Source organism: Cucurbita maxima, unplaced genomic scaffold (assembly GCF_002738345.1).
Source record: "Cucurbita maxima cultivar Rimu unplaced genomic scaffold, Cmax_1.0 Cma_Scf00035, whole genome shotgun sequence".
In the NCBI taxonomy this organism is placed as follows: domain Eukaryota; kingdom Viridiplantae; phylum Streptophyta; class Magnoliopsida; order Cucurbitales; family Cucurbitaceae; genus Cucurbita; species Cucurbita maxima.
Window position 1 is genome coordinate 124,309 of NW_019272051.1, and position 15,811 is coordinate 140,119.

The 15,811-nt window shown below is 37.2% G+C and overlaps 3 protein-coding genes across 5 annotated transcripts; 2 read left to right on the forward strand and 1 right to left on the reverse strand.

The window, feature by feature from the left end:
• Positions 1-400: 400 nt before the first annotated feature.
• On the reverse strand, positions 401-3,369 carry LOC111467973 (putative pentatricopeptide repeat-containing protein At3g23330). 3 transcript variants are annotated; one of them, XM_023113068.1, is made up of 3 exons: positions 855-3,369; positions 721-735; positions 401-612 (listed from the first exon to the last, which is right to left on the reverse strand). In XM_023113068.1, exon 1 carries the CDS (start codon positions 2,907-2,909, stop codon positions 858-860), a length of 2,052 nt encoding a protein of 683 aa, XP_022968836.1. In that variant the 5' UTR covers positions 2,910-3,369; the 3' UTR covers positions 401-612; positions 721-735; positions 855-857. The 3 variants fall into 3 exon arrangements, with proteins under 3 accessions (XP_022968836.1, XP_022968835.1, XP_022968837.1); XM_023113067.1 differs by having other exon boundaries at positions 401-735; XM_023113069.1 differs by having other exon boundaries at positions 401-2,424; positions 3,002-3,366.
• Positions 3,370-3,528: 159 nt separating this feature from the next.
• On the forward strand, positions 3,529-5,252 carry LOC111467975 (actin cytoskeleton-regulatory complex protein pan1-like). The gene is made up of 3 exons (XM_023113072.1): positions 3,529-3,758; positions 3,906-3,939; positions 4,057-5,252. Exons 1-3 carry the CDS (start codon positions 3,754-3,756, stop codon positions 5,047-5,049), a joined length of 1,032 nt encoding a protein of 343 aa, XP_022968840.1. The 5' UTR covers positions 3,529-3,753; the 3' UTR covers positions 5,050-5,252.
• A 5,886-nt stretch (positions 5,253-11,138) lies between these two features.
• Positions 11,139-11,719, forward strand: LOC111467977 (hydrophobic protein LTI6B-like). The gene is made up of 2 exons (XM_023113074.1): positions 11,139-11,338; positions 11,431-11,719. The coding sequence occupies exons 1-2, from the start codon at positions 11,249-11,251 to the stop codon at positions 11,512-11,514; spliced, it is 174 nt and encodes a 57-aa protein (XP_022968842.1). The 5' UTR covers positions 11,139-11,248; the 3' UTR covers positions 11,515-11,719.
• The last annotated feature ends 4,092 nt before the right edge of the window (positions 11,720-15,811 follow it).

Below are 15,811 nucleotides of genomic sequence, written 5' to 3' on the forward strand. Positions count from 1 at the left end.
TAGTGGGGAGACTTGTATATCTAACTCACATTCGACATGACATAGCATACTCCATAAGTATAATTAGTCAATTTATGCATCACCGACGAGAGCCTCATCTTCAAGCAACATATAGAGTATTACATTACTTGCAAGAGACTTCAGGAAAAGGAGCCTTATTTAAACAAAAACAATCCCCGTGCATTGGAAGCTTACACGGACATTGACTATGTTGGATTAATAGTAGATAAAGATCTACGACAAGGTATATACTTATCTTAGAGGTAATTTAGTGATACAGAGAAGCAAAAAATAATTAAAAATAAAAAATAACAAGTGTAAAATGTGGGGGCTACACCATTTGTTGAATTGGAGTTTCAAGCTATTACACAAGGGCTATGTGAGCTCTTACAGTTGATGATAATCTTTGATGACTTGTAGATTAAGGGACAAACTCAATGTTTCATGACTTAGTCTACATGAAGGTGTAGTATTGAAGGTGGAAGGTATAATACCTAATCAAATGTTGAAAGTTAGCTCCCCATTGTGTTCAAATTGCGTTGCTGCAGTGAATTTCTGATGGGAATACATTTGAATATTCAACAGTGTCCAATTTGTATCCCTGGATTCACACTGCAAGCATTATGATATCAGATAAATCACAGTTGCCTCAATAGAAACGTAACAATGATGAATAGGAGAACAAATCAAGATGAACAAAAACTTGATGATCCATATTACCAACTCTAACTAAATTAATCTTGCAACTCTAGACCGTACTTCAAAAGTTATATTTGTTGTACTGGTGTTTCATGAGCTAGTTTTAGCTCAATGGGCTCCTAAGGGTGTTATCCACCGGATCATCAACCTCCAATCAATCACCAGTAATCTCCACAAGAACAAATGCCATTGGTGAAATGATGAAATCTGCTTATGTCTCTTACTATAATCTCTCGCCCAAAAACTTCTGATGCAAACTTCATTACGGTATGACAGTCTCCACAGGTTCTTAAGTTCTTTTTTATCCTAATTGGAGCCCCGGCGGGAAGGCTCAGCAGCCCAAGTGCAAGGGCTAGTTTCTCGCTATGGTACCACAAACTCTGCTCCTTGTATGCTTCTGCCATGTTTATTGCAAATTCAGTTTCAGCCACATACCCTTTCTTCTTTACCAACTCCTTCACCTTCTCCAACATCTCGTAAATCTCCTGCGTTTTCTCATGTGACTTATCATGCACTGTGAACACATATGTTGAATTCTTTATGTCAATCCAGCTACATCCTGGTTCCTTCCTCACTCCAATGGCTTCCATCTTTCTTCTAACCACGTCGGCCTCGCGTAACATCCCATTACGTGTCAAGATGTTACAAAGCAGCACATAATTTCCAGGATTATCTGGTTCCAATTCAAAAAGTTCCAGAGCCACTTCCTTACCCATTTCAAGGTTGCTATGATTCCTGCAAGCACTAAGCAGAGCACCCCATACAGAGGCGTCTGGTTTGATAGGCATCAGTTCTATAAACCTCTTAGCTCTATCCAACTGCCCAGCACGACCAAGCAAGTCGACTATACACGCATAATGCTCATATCCAGGGCAAATTCCATGCACTTTTATCATTGAATTAAAGTAGAAGAATCCTTCTTCGATCCGGCCAGTGTGGCTGCAAGCAGAGAGAACAGAAACAAAAGTAATATAGTCAGGTTTAATCCCCTCTCTCAACATTTGCTCGAATAACTCAACAACCTGGTTAGCATGACCGTGTTGTTGACAAGCTGCAATTATGGCTGTCCAACAAACCACATTACGGTCCACAGTCTCTTCAAATGTCTGAAAAGCATCTACCAAGCTGCCGCACTTTGCATACATCGTGACCAAAGAGCTTGCAACACACAAATTCTTCACGAATCCAGATTTTATGATCTGATTATGGATGAGTGCTCCCTGATATAATGCTGCAAGATTTGCACAAGAATGAAGAACAGAGGAGTATGACGCTTCATCAGGTATTAAACCTTCCCTCCTCATCATCCAAAAATTATTGCAGGCATCTTCATAATTGTTATTATAAACGCATGCCATGATCATAATGTTCCAAGTAACAACATCTCTAGCTCCAATGTTTGAAAACAACTTCACAACATCGTCAAACAAGCCACACTTACTATACATGTCAATCAGCGAGTTATTTACATAAACCAAATTCCTGACACCAAGCTTGAGAGCAACTCCATGAACTTGTTTCCCAAACTCCCAGTTACCAACATTGGCACAAGCACTCAAAGCGCTAGAAAAGCTTACCTCATCAACAGCAGTTAGATTCTCTAGTAGAAGCGTCTTAAAGAAGAGAATGGCCCGATCATATAGCTTGTTCTGCAGGAATCCCACAATCATAGAGTTCCAAGACACTAGGTTTCTCAGGGGCATTTCCTCGAACACCTTCTCGGCCCTGCACATATCACAACACTTGGCATACATGTCAACTAACGCACTGGCAACAAAGACGTCAGCATGGAACCCGTGTTTCCAAATCAAAGAATGCATCTGATCCCCATGAACAGAAGCCATAGTGTCAGTGGAAGCAGATAAGACAGCGGAGAAGGTGTAGTGATTGGGAAAAACCCCAGAACACCTCATACGGTTAAAGAAAGTCAAGGCGTGAAAGGGTCTTTTAGAACGGGAAAATTGGGTGATAAGAGAAGTCCAAGAGACAACGTTCTTAGAGTCATGTGGGGTTGAGGAGAAGAGCAACAAGGTGTGGTCGAAAGAACCAGATTTGGCGTACAAGTTGAGGAGGTTGTTGAAGAGGAAAGGGAGGGAAAGGAAGGCAGTGGTGATGAGATGGGAATGAATTTGAGTGGCATGTTTCAGGGTCCGCCCAGAATTGATAAGGCTGTTCAGAGAGGTTGGAAGGGGAAGTAGTTTACAACTCATAACTCGTACTCCTACATTAATCACTACGAGGTTCAACCAGAGATTGTTGGTCCGATTAAGAAGAGAATTTAAAAGGAACGGAAATCACTTGCGATTCTTCGGCCACTTGGGTCAACAAGATTCACAAAACCCACTGCTGTTCTCGGCATAGAATCTTCAGATCAGGACTACTGCTCTCCAATTTTGACGGTCATAACACACAAATGTGAAATTTGGGTTGAATCAAACCCATGTTTGTATCGAACCTACTCCAAGCTCACCAGACATTCAAGCCTGGCCCAACAGCACAAATGGCCCAAACCCACTAGATTTTAGTATCCAGGCCATAGTTGAGGGTCTTGCTTGTCTTAATTCAGCTCCATAAAGTCTACCATGATCTGGAGGAGACCGGAGGGTTTAGCTCGAGTTGGAAGTGACATATAAGCACTTATGAATATGAAAATCACTTAACGAAAAGGCCAAACAATTGTAATCATGAAAAACAATACAGAAGCTGTAGACCCAGTTGCTTTTCTCTCCACCCTGTTTGATTCTGTTTTTGTTTATGATAAATAAAGGAGAACTAAAAGGAATGGTATATCATCATCATCATCCTCATCCTCATCAATAATTCCAGGCAAGATCATGTGACAAAAGTGTGTCAGTGACAGACTGGTTTTGGCTGCTTCTTCTCTTTACTCTTCTACTAACTTGGTTGAGTTTTCTGAGTTCTTCCCAACCGCATCATTCCTTTCCTTCATTTCTTCATCTTCTTTCAATCTCCATCCTTAACACTCCGACAACTGCCGTTTTGTTCTTCACTCCACAATCATTATGGCTACCCAAACCCAAACTTCTACATCCGATGAGGTGAGTTTTTCCTTAATCATTAATGGATGTGAAGATCGTTTGTTCATGTTCTTAGATTCTTGATCAACACCCACTTCTTAGTTTCTTCTATTTTTAACTTTAAACACCCTTCTCTGTGATATGTTTGATACTTTGCATGTAATACAGACTGCATCAATTCCCTAATATTTACTTCATCTGGGTAAGAGATCATTACCAACATCTTGATAGATTATAGCAGAGTTATGTTTGTTTCAATCTGTCAATTCCTTCACCAAAATTTAATGGATTCTTATAGTTAATTATTACTGTACTGTAGCAAACCAAGAAGTTTAGTGAAGCAGTAAAAGTAACAGAACAAATAGAAGAGACAGGAAAAGGTGAAAACTTGCCCACATCCGAAGCAAAGGCAGTGGATGAGCCTCCTATTCCTGAGAGGCCATCGAATGAACCCATTGTAGGAGAAGCACCAGAGCTGCCAGTTATTGCGTTCATGGAACAGGGTATAAAGGAGGAGTATGATGCAGCTGAAGGAGAAGTCATACAAAAAGAGAGTCTGGAGGTTCTACAAAATGTAGAAGAACAAGCGTCAGAGATTGTGAGCCTCGTTCCAAAAGCACAAGACGAATCATCAGTAATGGCAGAGTGTGGCAAGGGTCCAGCAGATGCAGAGGAGGAAGAGACAGAGGCAGACAAGGAAGCAGAGAATAATGTTCCAGAACAACCTGTTGAACCACAAAACAAAGAAGCTGAAGCGATTGAGGTTCTTCCAATGGAAGAAATGATTGGAACAGCTGAAGCTTCAACACAAAAGGAGCAGGCAGTTGACAAAGAATTGGAAGAAGTGATAGCAAAAGAAATTAGCATACCCACAGAAGCTCCCAAGGAAAAGGAACAGGCAAGGGCAGAATCAAGAGAAGTGATAGAGCCTAGTACAGAGTTTGTAAGCGCAGAGAAAGAGCCAAGTTGTGTTGTAGCAGAATCTGCTGAAACTCCACTTAAAGTCATAGCAGAAGACACTTATGAAACTCAGCCTGTGGTAGCAGGGAAGTCATTAGTTGATCTGATAGCAGAAACCAAGATAGAAGAACCCCAAGTAGCAGGGCTTGGAGCTGCCAATGTATCTGAGTTGCAAGTAAAAGATGAACAAATTGTGAGCACAAAGGGATCAAACCCCACTCAGAAGCACTCGCACAATCTCTTATCCAAACTAAAACACTCATTGGTGAAGGCAAGGAAAGCCATCATTGGAAAGTCACCCACCTCAAAAACTCTTTCCTCCCAACCAAGGGATGATATTAAAGTCAAGTGATGGTCTGCACTTAATAGCCAGATTCAGAGTTAAGTAATTATCAGAATATATGTTGTGAGGATTGGATTTTTTTTTTGCATAGTTGATATAGTTGCAATGTAAAATTTGATATTATACCGTCATGTGTACATTGACTGCAAATTTGTGGATTTTGTGTGTGAAGTGATACGGTATTACTTATCCAAGGCGTGTTGTATGTGGCTGCATGTTGGATGTTTCGGTCATGCTTGTCTATGATGTATTGTTCATGACCGTGTTGGGATATGGAGCCTGATGCCTATATTTGAGAGATATTTCGAAAATATATAATAGAGATATATTTGTTAGATTATATATAGTAGGTTTAAATCTTTGGAAGCTATATTTAGTAAACTGAAATCATATATATACCAAATTAGTCACTACTCTCAAAATGTACTAAAAACCTTTAGCCAATATTTCTACTTGTATTTCCTCTTTCCTATTTTTTGTGTTCATCTTGAGTGTGCGATGTTAAGCGATCCTAACAATGGTATCAGAGCGAGGCGAAATTTACCACGATCCGCGAAGATAGAAATTTCAAAGATTGGAATTGAAAAGTTTGATGGATCCGATTTTAGTTTCTGGAAGATGCAGATTGAAGATTGTCTGTACCAGAAATGTCTTCACGAGCCCCTGTTGGGGGTGAAGCCGAATACTATGACCACGGAGCAGTGGAAGCTCAAGGATCGTCAGGCCTTAGGGTTGATCCGGTTGACGCTGTCCAAAAACGTGGCGTTCAATATTATCAAGGAAAAGACAACGTCAAATTTGTTGAAGGCACTGTCGAGTATGTACGAGAAACCGTCATCTATGAACAAGGTGTATTTGATGCGGAGATTATTCAATCTACAAATGTCTGAAGGTGGATCTGTTATGGACCATATAAATGAATTCAATATGATCTTAAGTCAACTGAGTTCGGTGGAAATTAATTTCGAGGATGAAATTAAAGTGTTGATTTTGATGTCATCTTTACCTGAGTCATGGGATACTATTGTTGTCGCAATCAGCAGTTCTCGAGGATCTGATAAACTGAAGTTTTATGAAATTCGAGATGTAGTTCTCAGCAAAAGTATTCACAAACGAGAAATTAGAAATTCATCTAGCAGTGCTCTCAGTGTTGACCAACGGGGAAGAAGTAAATCAAAGGGCCCAAACAATGGGCGATCAAAATCAAGGAACCGAGAAAAATCTCCAAACAAACCAAATGTAAAGTGTTGGAGTTGTGGAGAAAAAGATCACTTTCGGGCAGATTGTACAAAGAGGAAGCAGAATCACAAATCAGAGAATGACGATGATTCGATACATTCAGTAGAAGACAATGGGGATGCTCTAATCCTCAGCATGGACAGTCCGATTGAATCTTGGATTTTGGATTCAGGTGCATCTTTTCATTCGTCTCCAAATAAGGAGTTGTTTCGAAATTTCAAGTCTGGAAGTTTCGAGAAGGTGTATCTTGGTGATAACAAAGATTTGAAAATTGAAGGAAAAAGGATATCTGCATAAAAACTCCGGCAAGAAATCAGTGGACATTAAGGATGTCAGATGTATTCCTGGTCTCAAGAAGAACCCGATCTCTATTGATCAGTTGGATAGCACAAGTTATGCAACAAAGTTTGGTAAGAGTTCGTTGAAGATTGTGAAAGGTGCTATGGTGATTGCATGTGGCACAAAATCTGGAACTTTATACACCACTACAAGGTGTATGTATATGACTGTTATTGCTAAGAGTGCTTCAAATTCAAGTATATGGCACAATAGACTTGGACATATGAGCGTTAAAGGAATGAAGATGTCGAAAGGAGTTTTGGAACGTCTGAAATCTGTTGATATGAGTCCTTGTGTGAACTGCGTTATGAGCAAACAGAAAACTGTTAGCTTCACAAAGACTACCAGAAAATTGAAAAAAAGTACCGGGACAACGAAGCAAGTGGAAGTTGAGGTTGAGTTGCTAAAAGATTCACATAGTGATGTTGTAGCAAATACTCAAGAAACTCTTGAGACTGTTGCTAAGAAACCAGAGGTGAAGCAAGTGGGAGTTGAGGTTGAGTTGTTAAAAGATTCACATAGTGATGTTGTAGCAGATTCTCAAGAAATTCTTGAGTCTGTTGCTGAAGAACCGAAAGAGGAGCAAGTGACACCTGAGCAGGTGTTGAAAAGATCATCTAAAGCCATCAGATTACCAGATAGGTATGTACTTTCTTTACACTATTGGTTCGTGACCGATGAAGGAAAACAAAAGCCCCTTGATGAGGCCCTACAGTTGGAGGATACCACTAAGTGGGAGCAAGCCATGGATGATGGGATGTCTAGGCTTCAGAAATGCGTTGATCTTTCCTCTGCTGAAGCTGAGTACGTGGCATTAGCTGAAGCTGAAAAGAAAATGATATGGATGACAGACTATCTAGAAGAATTAGGCAAGAAGCAGCGCGAGAAGATTCTTCAGGTCGATAGTTAAAGTGTCATACAGTTGGCGAGGAACCCGATCTATCATTCAAAACTCAGAAGGCGATACTATTTCACTCGGAAGTTAGTTGAAGATGATGTTGTGTTTGGAGAAGATAAAGGGTGCAAGGAATCCAGCAAACGTTTTGTGTTGATGTTGTAACATTGAGGTTGTGCACAGCCTCAATTGGTATGGTACAGATTTAGAATGAAATTGTTGATTGACTGTATTAGTCTCCAAGTGGGAAATTATTGAAATATGGAGGCTGTCGAGATATATTTGGAAGATATTTGGTAGAGATATGATAGAGATATATATTACCGAAATTTGGTAAAGGTTAAATATTTGTTAGACAAAATAAACGGTAAATAAAAATTACCTCTAAATTGACAAAATCAACCCTCCAAAATTTTACTGAAGAAATGAACAAAGACGTTAAAAAAAGTGAGATTTGAAGCCGAAAAATAGTATTAAAACAGGAATAGGTTGCCTTTCAATGAGCCATGAAGGAGAGAGAAGGTGGGAAACGTGTCAAATTGTGATGATTTGTCCGTTTGAATTTTGTTTCGCCACGTTTCGCCATTCTACTGGGTTGCCACCTCAGCTGTCCACCTCATCACCGCTAGGATATCTCTTTTTCCATCCTCTATATTTAAAATCATACCTGAGAGTTTGAATGGGAGCAATTTTAAAAATAAGTTAATTAAGAAATGCTTAAAAGAATTTAAAGTTATTATTTATACCAACAAGCTGCACTTTTTTTTAGATAGTTCGATTATAGAAATTTCACAGTTAACGTATTTTGCTAAAATTGATTTTATATTACATGTGAGAATAGACTAGACGTTATTTGATGATGATTATAATAAATATTTTGGTGTAATTGAGTGGGTTGTGGGTACGAGTTTGTTGTTGACAACACAAGTAACCACGTGTGACCAATTTTTAGGCAACTAAGTTATAGAAGGACTCATACGTGGCTCAAATTCCCATCTCTCTTGCTTCATTTCTTATATATTAAATATATTTCTACAATTTCTACTATATTGTATTTTTATTGTCTAGAACTCAATTCCCGTAAAAATTATTTATTTTTACAAAAATAGAAATAAAATAGGAGACAGAAAAGAATACTCTCTTGTCCAAAGTATGGGGAATAATCTTTTTTTAGTTAAAGAACATAAAGTTAAACAAAAAAAAAAAAAAAAAATTAATTAGTAATTATATTAAACTTTAAAAAAATGTTCAAAAAAATATCTTTTATCTGTTAATTTCGAATAAAAATGTTTAATACTGTGTTAGGAAATATACAAACGTGGAGTGTTTCAAAATTATTCTTGAAATTCAAAAATTTTCATTAATACTTTTCAACTTAAAAAAAATAATAATTATAAATTTAAGTGCAGTAATAACCCCTTTTATTTCGATAAAAAAATATATATATATAAAAAAGTATTACCATTAATATATGAAAATGAAACTTGTCTATCTATATTTCATAATCTTTTCAATTATAAAAATACTATCAATAAAAACTATTAAAAAAGATTCTAAAAGAATAAAGGGGTTGATGTTACGATGAAAGTTGAAACATATTGGTTAATCTTGATACAAACGATATCATTCATATATTACTGGTTAAAAGTATTTTTTTTTTATTTTTTAAATAAAGGTGTTTTTTAAATTTTTAAATAAGTAGAAGGTATTAATAAAATTTTTAAAAATTTTAGTATTTTTTAAATATTTTTAGGAAGATAAAAATATTTTTAAATATTTTTAAAAGTGGAAGGATATTTAAAACTTATTTAAAAGGTAAATCCCAATATTAATATAAGAGTTTTTTTTTAAAAAAAAACCTATTTTAAAAATTTAAGGGTTTTTTTGAATTTTTTTTAAGGCAAACTTAAAAGGACTTTTTTCTCTAGAGCCTTCAAACAAAGGACGCTCTCCTACTTTATTTGACACTTTAGTCACTTCTTGATATACCTTCGAGGCTTACAATTCTTTATTCGATATTTGAGGATTCTATTGATATAATTAAGTTTAGGGCATGACTCTGATACCATATTAAAAATCATAAATCTCCACAGTAATATGATATTGTCCACTTTAAGCATCTTCCCCAAAAGGCCTCATGCTCACTTATAAACTCATGATCTTCCACTAAATTAACCAAAGTAGGACTCTGCTCCTAATAATCCTCAACAACATATGCTCGTATCATATCTTAATCAATAACTTAAATTAATAAAAAGGGATATGAATATAAATTGTAAAGTCAAAGTTTAATTAATGGGTTGTATTTCTTGGAAATCAATCCCTACTAATCCTTCTTTTGGTTGGCATCGAAAAAGATGTTTATGAACCAGCTAGGCAGCCAACCAGAATCCAATTTCACATGTCCTTTCTCATTTACAACTCTTTTTTATTTTATTTTATTTGTTTATAACAATAATTTTCATAACCTTTTTGCGTCAAGAAAAAAGAAAATACACGTGGAAACGCATTAAACCTGCACGTGACTGGGCGGTTAGCTTCACGTGCATATGTGCTAAGAGCTTGAGAGGGAAGGGAGGGACCATTCCACATGCCACGTTAAAGCGCTTTAATCTCCGCCCTCGCATTTGCAGTTGCCAGATGCGGCAACATCTCCACCGTTGGATCTCTTCGTTTCAAAAACATTGCCCCGACACGTGTCTCATTTGCTCTCTTTTACGTCACTTTGTTTGCACTTGTTAGCCCACAATCCATTCTACCTGTTTCAATTTTTAATTCTTTTAATCACGCGCTTTCCTATGCTACAACAATTTTTTATTATACCACAACACTCTAAATTCATCCTATAACTCAATAATTAAACTAATTCGGACTAATTAACCCAAATCATATTCGTTAGATTTTTTTTAGTTAAGGTTGTTAGACGAACACGACCCTCTACAATGATATGAAATTGTCCATTTTGAGCATAAACTCTAGTAACTTTACCAATGGAGAGAGTATTGTTTGTGTTATAACCCCATGATCCAACACCTCCCTTCGAATAAAGCACGTCTTCCCTTAATTGAGGCATGACACCTTTGGAGTCTTAGTCATTTTTTATTGCCTTCGTTTCGTATCTTCGAGGAGACTTGACTCCTTTTTCTTTTTGGAGTCCTTTGTTCGACATTTGAGGATTTATCAATCTATTGGCACGAATAAGTTTAGGGCATGACTCTGATATCATGTTAGACGAACACGACTCTCCACAATGATATGATATTGTCCATTTGAGTATAACCTCTCATGGCTTTGCTTTGGGCTTCCCCAAAAGACGTTAGAACAATAGAGATAGTATTCTTTAATTATAAACTCATGATCATTCCCTAAATTAGTCGAAGTGGGACTTTCATCATCGAACAAGGGTTAGATTTGAACTTTTTAAAATTTGTTGGGTTGGGTTATAAACTTTCTTGGAATGGTTCCCATCACAAATCCAAAAGCACCCATGAATGCAAATTACGTGTAAATAAGGGGGCATCCCGCGACCAATGGTGAAAGGCCACGTCACCTCCACGACTACTATTATTCCCAATAAAAGAATTAAAAAAAAAAAAAAAGGCTCCCTTGTGTAAGTTGGTGTATATATATAGAAGTGTGAAAGAGGCGAAACCCCACCATTGCTACCCACAACCACTGCGTCTAAGGCCTCCTCCATTCCCCTCTGTTGAATCCGAAGAAATTCAAAAGCAAAAAATGGCCGACCCGGGCACCGCCAACTGCATCGATATCCTTCTGGCTATTCTTCTGCCGCCTCTCGGAGTGTTTCTCAAATTTGGATGCCAGGTCTGTGTTGCTCTCTTCTTTTCTTCTTATACTTTGGTTAATCGATTTTGTTGAGTTGATGAACATGTAAACCCTAATTTGGTGTTCCACAGGTTGAGTTTTGGATCTGTTTGGTGCTAACTTTGTTCGGATACCTCCCCGGGATCATCTATGCTGTTTATGCCATCACCAAGTGATTCCGAGTGGTGCTTCAACATCATGATCATCATCAAACTGTGTGTTTAGTTTGGTTTGTGTTATGTGTTCGTGTGCTTCCTTACTAAATTCTTTTTTCTTGCGTTTTGTGGTTGTTGTTGGTTGTATTGATTGAATTGGTTGTTGTAAACAATATCCATCCAACTTTTTCTTCAACTTAATTACAACTTTACTTATATTTTAATCTTTGATTGTTCTTCACATATCCGAATTGATGTTTAAATAATTAGGAACAAATTAGGCACCAAATAAAGGAAGAAAAGAGGCCCCACCCGTTGATATCTATGAATTATATAAAACAAGGATGCCTATCACTTTACAACAAATAAAGTATCCAATTCCAATTCCAATTCCAATTTCCAGACGTATTTGGTCCTCTTTTTTAACTTTTCCTCAAAATGGGATTCAAACGCCATCAATTTTTTAACCCCTTTTTCTTGCATCTTCATCCTCTTTCAAGTCCAGCTATCCTCTTTTGAATGCCAATTTCTGGCCTTAATTGCTTTTAATTTGTTTTGGGAGTGTTTTAATTGATTTTAGTGTGTCGGTTCAAATTTGTTGAATAAAAAGTTTCAATAAAAAATCAAAAGTTATCACATCACTTATTAAATCAATGATAAAATTACAAATTATTAAATTTGAAGCTACTTCGAATAACCAAATATAGTCCATTAAATGATATAACTTGGACCGACAAATAAGGCCAAATTCAAATAATTGAGCTCAAATGTCATCTAAATTAAAAGTTCACAATATTATAAGGTATTTCTTTAGGGTTTAGAAGTAGTGAGAAAGTCCAGATTTCTCCGAACTCTTAAGAGTTGCACCTTCAAAGATCCGACGACTTCGAAATCCAAAAACTCTAATATTAAAAACGTGCGTTACTAGCTCTTTAAATGATCCATACACATTTAAAAAAGAAAATCAAACAATCAAAACACCAAAAATGAAACTTAAAATTTAAATATTAAAATAAATGAATTATTTTGAACAAATCTCACCCCACAAATTTAAAATATTTGATATTTGATTCTACCAAATTTGATCTCAACTTTTTATATATATATATATTTAAAAAGAAATTTTTTTTGAAAGTGGGGTCTAATTTTTGGATAAAATATCTGTGGATAAAGTAATACATATGTGTATATATAAATATATATAATAAGATGAGGAGAATGGCAGACAAAAAACTTCGAAGCTTATCTATCACCTTATTTTGATGTTTGGACAACTTACTTACAAACAACCCCTAATGCCATCTTCTCTCTCCTCATCTTTAGGTTTACATAAATAATACTAGGTGTATATTCACTCCAAAAATGTGGACCAACCCACCCAAACTAATACTAGGTGTGTATATTCAATCCAACTATCTGGACCAACCCAACCCAATTCTTATAGTTTGGGTTGGGTTGGATTAGCCTTTCGGGTAGGGTTAGGTTTATTTTTCTAAACTCGAATTGAATCGGTTCGGTTTCGGGTTTGTGAGCAAAACCTTCGGATTGACCCGAGCTAAATAAAAATATATAAAATATACTAAAAATTATTTCGTAAATGTACTCGCTGGCGAATATTATTTTGTTATTTTATTATTTTTTTATTGGTTTTATGACAACGTTGAACTATGTTAATATGTTATCATTTTTGTTTTTTTTTTATTGAATTTGTGTTTTCTAAGCTCTAAACTAATCATGTTTATTGTTTATGTTATCCTTATATTCTTGTTATTTTTAGTTGTCTTCCCTTTTTATTTTTTATTAATTTTTTTTCAATAATTATAGATAGAATGTGTGTTTGTCGGTCAATTTTTAATATATTTTATTTAAGATTGTATTAGTTATAAATGACAAGATAAATAAAACTAAAAAAAATTGACAATCCAACCTTGACCCAACTCCGAAAATAGAGGGTTGGGTTAGGTTGTGAAAAATTTTGGATTAGGTTGGGTTACTGATCCAACCAACCCAAACTGTTGGGTTGGGTAAAAAAAAATCTCCCAACGCGACCTAATTCGGACCATGTACACCCCTACCATCATTCATTATTCTAATTCTATCCTATTCCTTCTCCCACCCAATTATTTTTTACTATTTTTTTTTTAAATTTTCGACCTCCCAACAATTTGGTCAACTAAAGGTAAAAACATAGAGGTTCAAATGACCGAAAATCTAACCAACTAAACCACCTGCAACCTTTAACCTCATGCAGCCCACACCACAACCGAAGCCCAGCCCGCGTGCAATGCACTACAGCAACCACACCTTTACCCCAATAACCACGGTACCTACCCTGTGTTAACCCACTATTTAAGCCATTAGACCACACGACCCACTTGCAAGTCACCACCCATCAAACCAGACCCGCATAAACAAAGAACTCAACCCGACCCAAAAAAGCAACCCACGCCTCGACCCGACTTGTAACCCGCACCCGCGTCAGCCCCCTGCTACGTGTCACTGTCTGCAGTCACTGACTCCATCGACTCGACTCGGCGCGGCTCCTCAGCTAAAAAGGCTTTCATTCTGCTAAGTTTATACGTTTTTACACCTATTCTTGTTTGTGAGTCACTGAACCGGAAATTGACCTTAAGACAATTAAAGTCAGTATTAGGTCTGATTCCTCATTTAAGTTTAATTAAATTAGCAAATGAGATTTCCCTGGTATATTTTTTGTTCCAACTTTGTCGTTTTATTGGACCTTAGGCAAAGTTCGCCAATCAAAGATTGCAGAATCCAAGCTTGTTCGACCACACACGCCGCCTACACGTGCATGTTCAATCGTCGGTGACACAACCAAATTTCCTCCACACTAGGCCAAGTCATTCGGCTTGACCTTGCCTCTACTCGGGGTCAAGGTCTCTCAATGCAATATTGCGTCTCATCTTTTCATCTTGATCTCCATCGACATGGCCCATATGTCTTGATGTCATCCCATGTCTCGGGGTGTCGTTGGCCATCACAACTCACTCAGTTATGCCGTCGAGAACGGGCCCATGTGTCGCTCATCTCATCGAAACATCCCGAACATCCATCCATCTGGGTTCTATCGAGGCATTGGCCCTCTTGTACCCGTGCCCGTATACTGTATCGGATAGCGGGTGTATGTAGCAACCTCCAACATGTGGGTTGAGGTGCAATATCGGCACACCCGTGCCGCTCGGTACTGTCCTTGGAAAACTCATTTCAAAGGAAATTGCCTGAGACACTCGTCTCGACACGCTCGCTTTTGCTGTGACACACGTATGTGCCACAGGGTAGCTCGCTTAGGCCACAGGCCCCAGGGGTGGTGGAGAGCTAACACTATGGTACCCCTACACTACATTTTGAGTAATTTTTAATCCACTAGGCATAGACATGATTTCGACAAATGGTCATACGGTGCCATGGAGCACCCATCTGGTGTCCGATTGACACCAAATTTGGCGAGCATTCATATTTTGTATGGATGGAATTAATTCCAGAACCGTATGTACGAATTCCTTTCGAAACCTCGAATTTTGAGGTTAAGGCCTGGGACCCTACCTGACCCTTCAACAAGCCTATATTTGCCCCTCTTGCCTATTCGATGTCTCTATCTTGCTTATGTCTTGAATTGTCTTCAATTCCCACTATGTGGTTGTGTTAGATGATGCACCATTCTCCTCGGTCGCATCATGACACTTGTCTAGGCACTCGTGTGGTCAGTGGACGCCGCTTCTCTTGTCGCAATGTGAGGGTCACAACCTACTCTCTTCTTGTCGCAACGTGAGGGTCACAACCTACTCTCTTCATAGTTAGGTTGTGATACAAGGAAACCTTGTACGGTTGACGACAACATTGTAAGTACAGACCATGACACATGCATATAATAGTGATATTTAAATTATTAGACGGTAGGTTAGTATAGGGCATGTTCATTTTCAATATTTACTTTGTTTTATTTAATATTTCGTTGAGACCTTTCTTTGAAAATATGTGAGTCATGACATTGTTTAATGAATATGTTTTTAAAGGATTATTTCAACATAAGAGAGCATGTTATGATGATGATAGTAACTTTAGGTTAGCAATCATTATATTAATGTTATACGTTGTTATACGTTGTAGGCAATATATTGATATCCATATATACATATATATATATATATATATATATATATATATATATATTTGGAATTTTTTTGTAAATGTTATATTTTATCTCAAAAGGCCTCCAAGTTTGTAATATACATTTGGTATATAGATTTTTTTGTCTTGCAGTTTACATGCATAGATGTCAAGCATTCGTCTTTTTTAG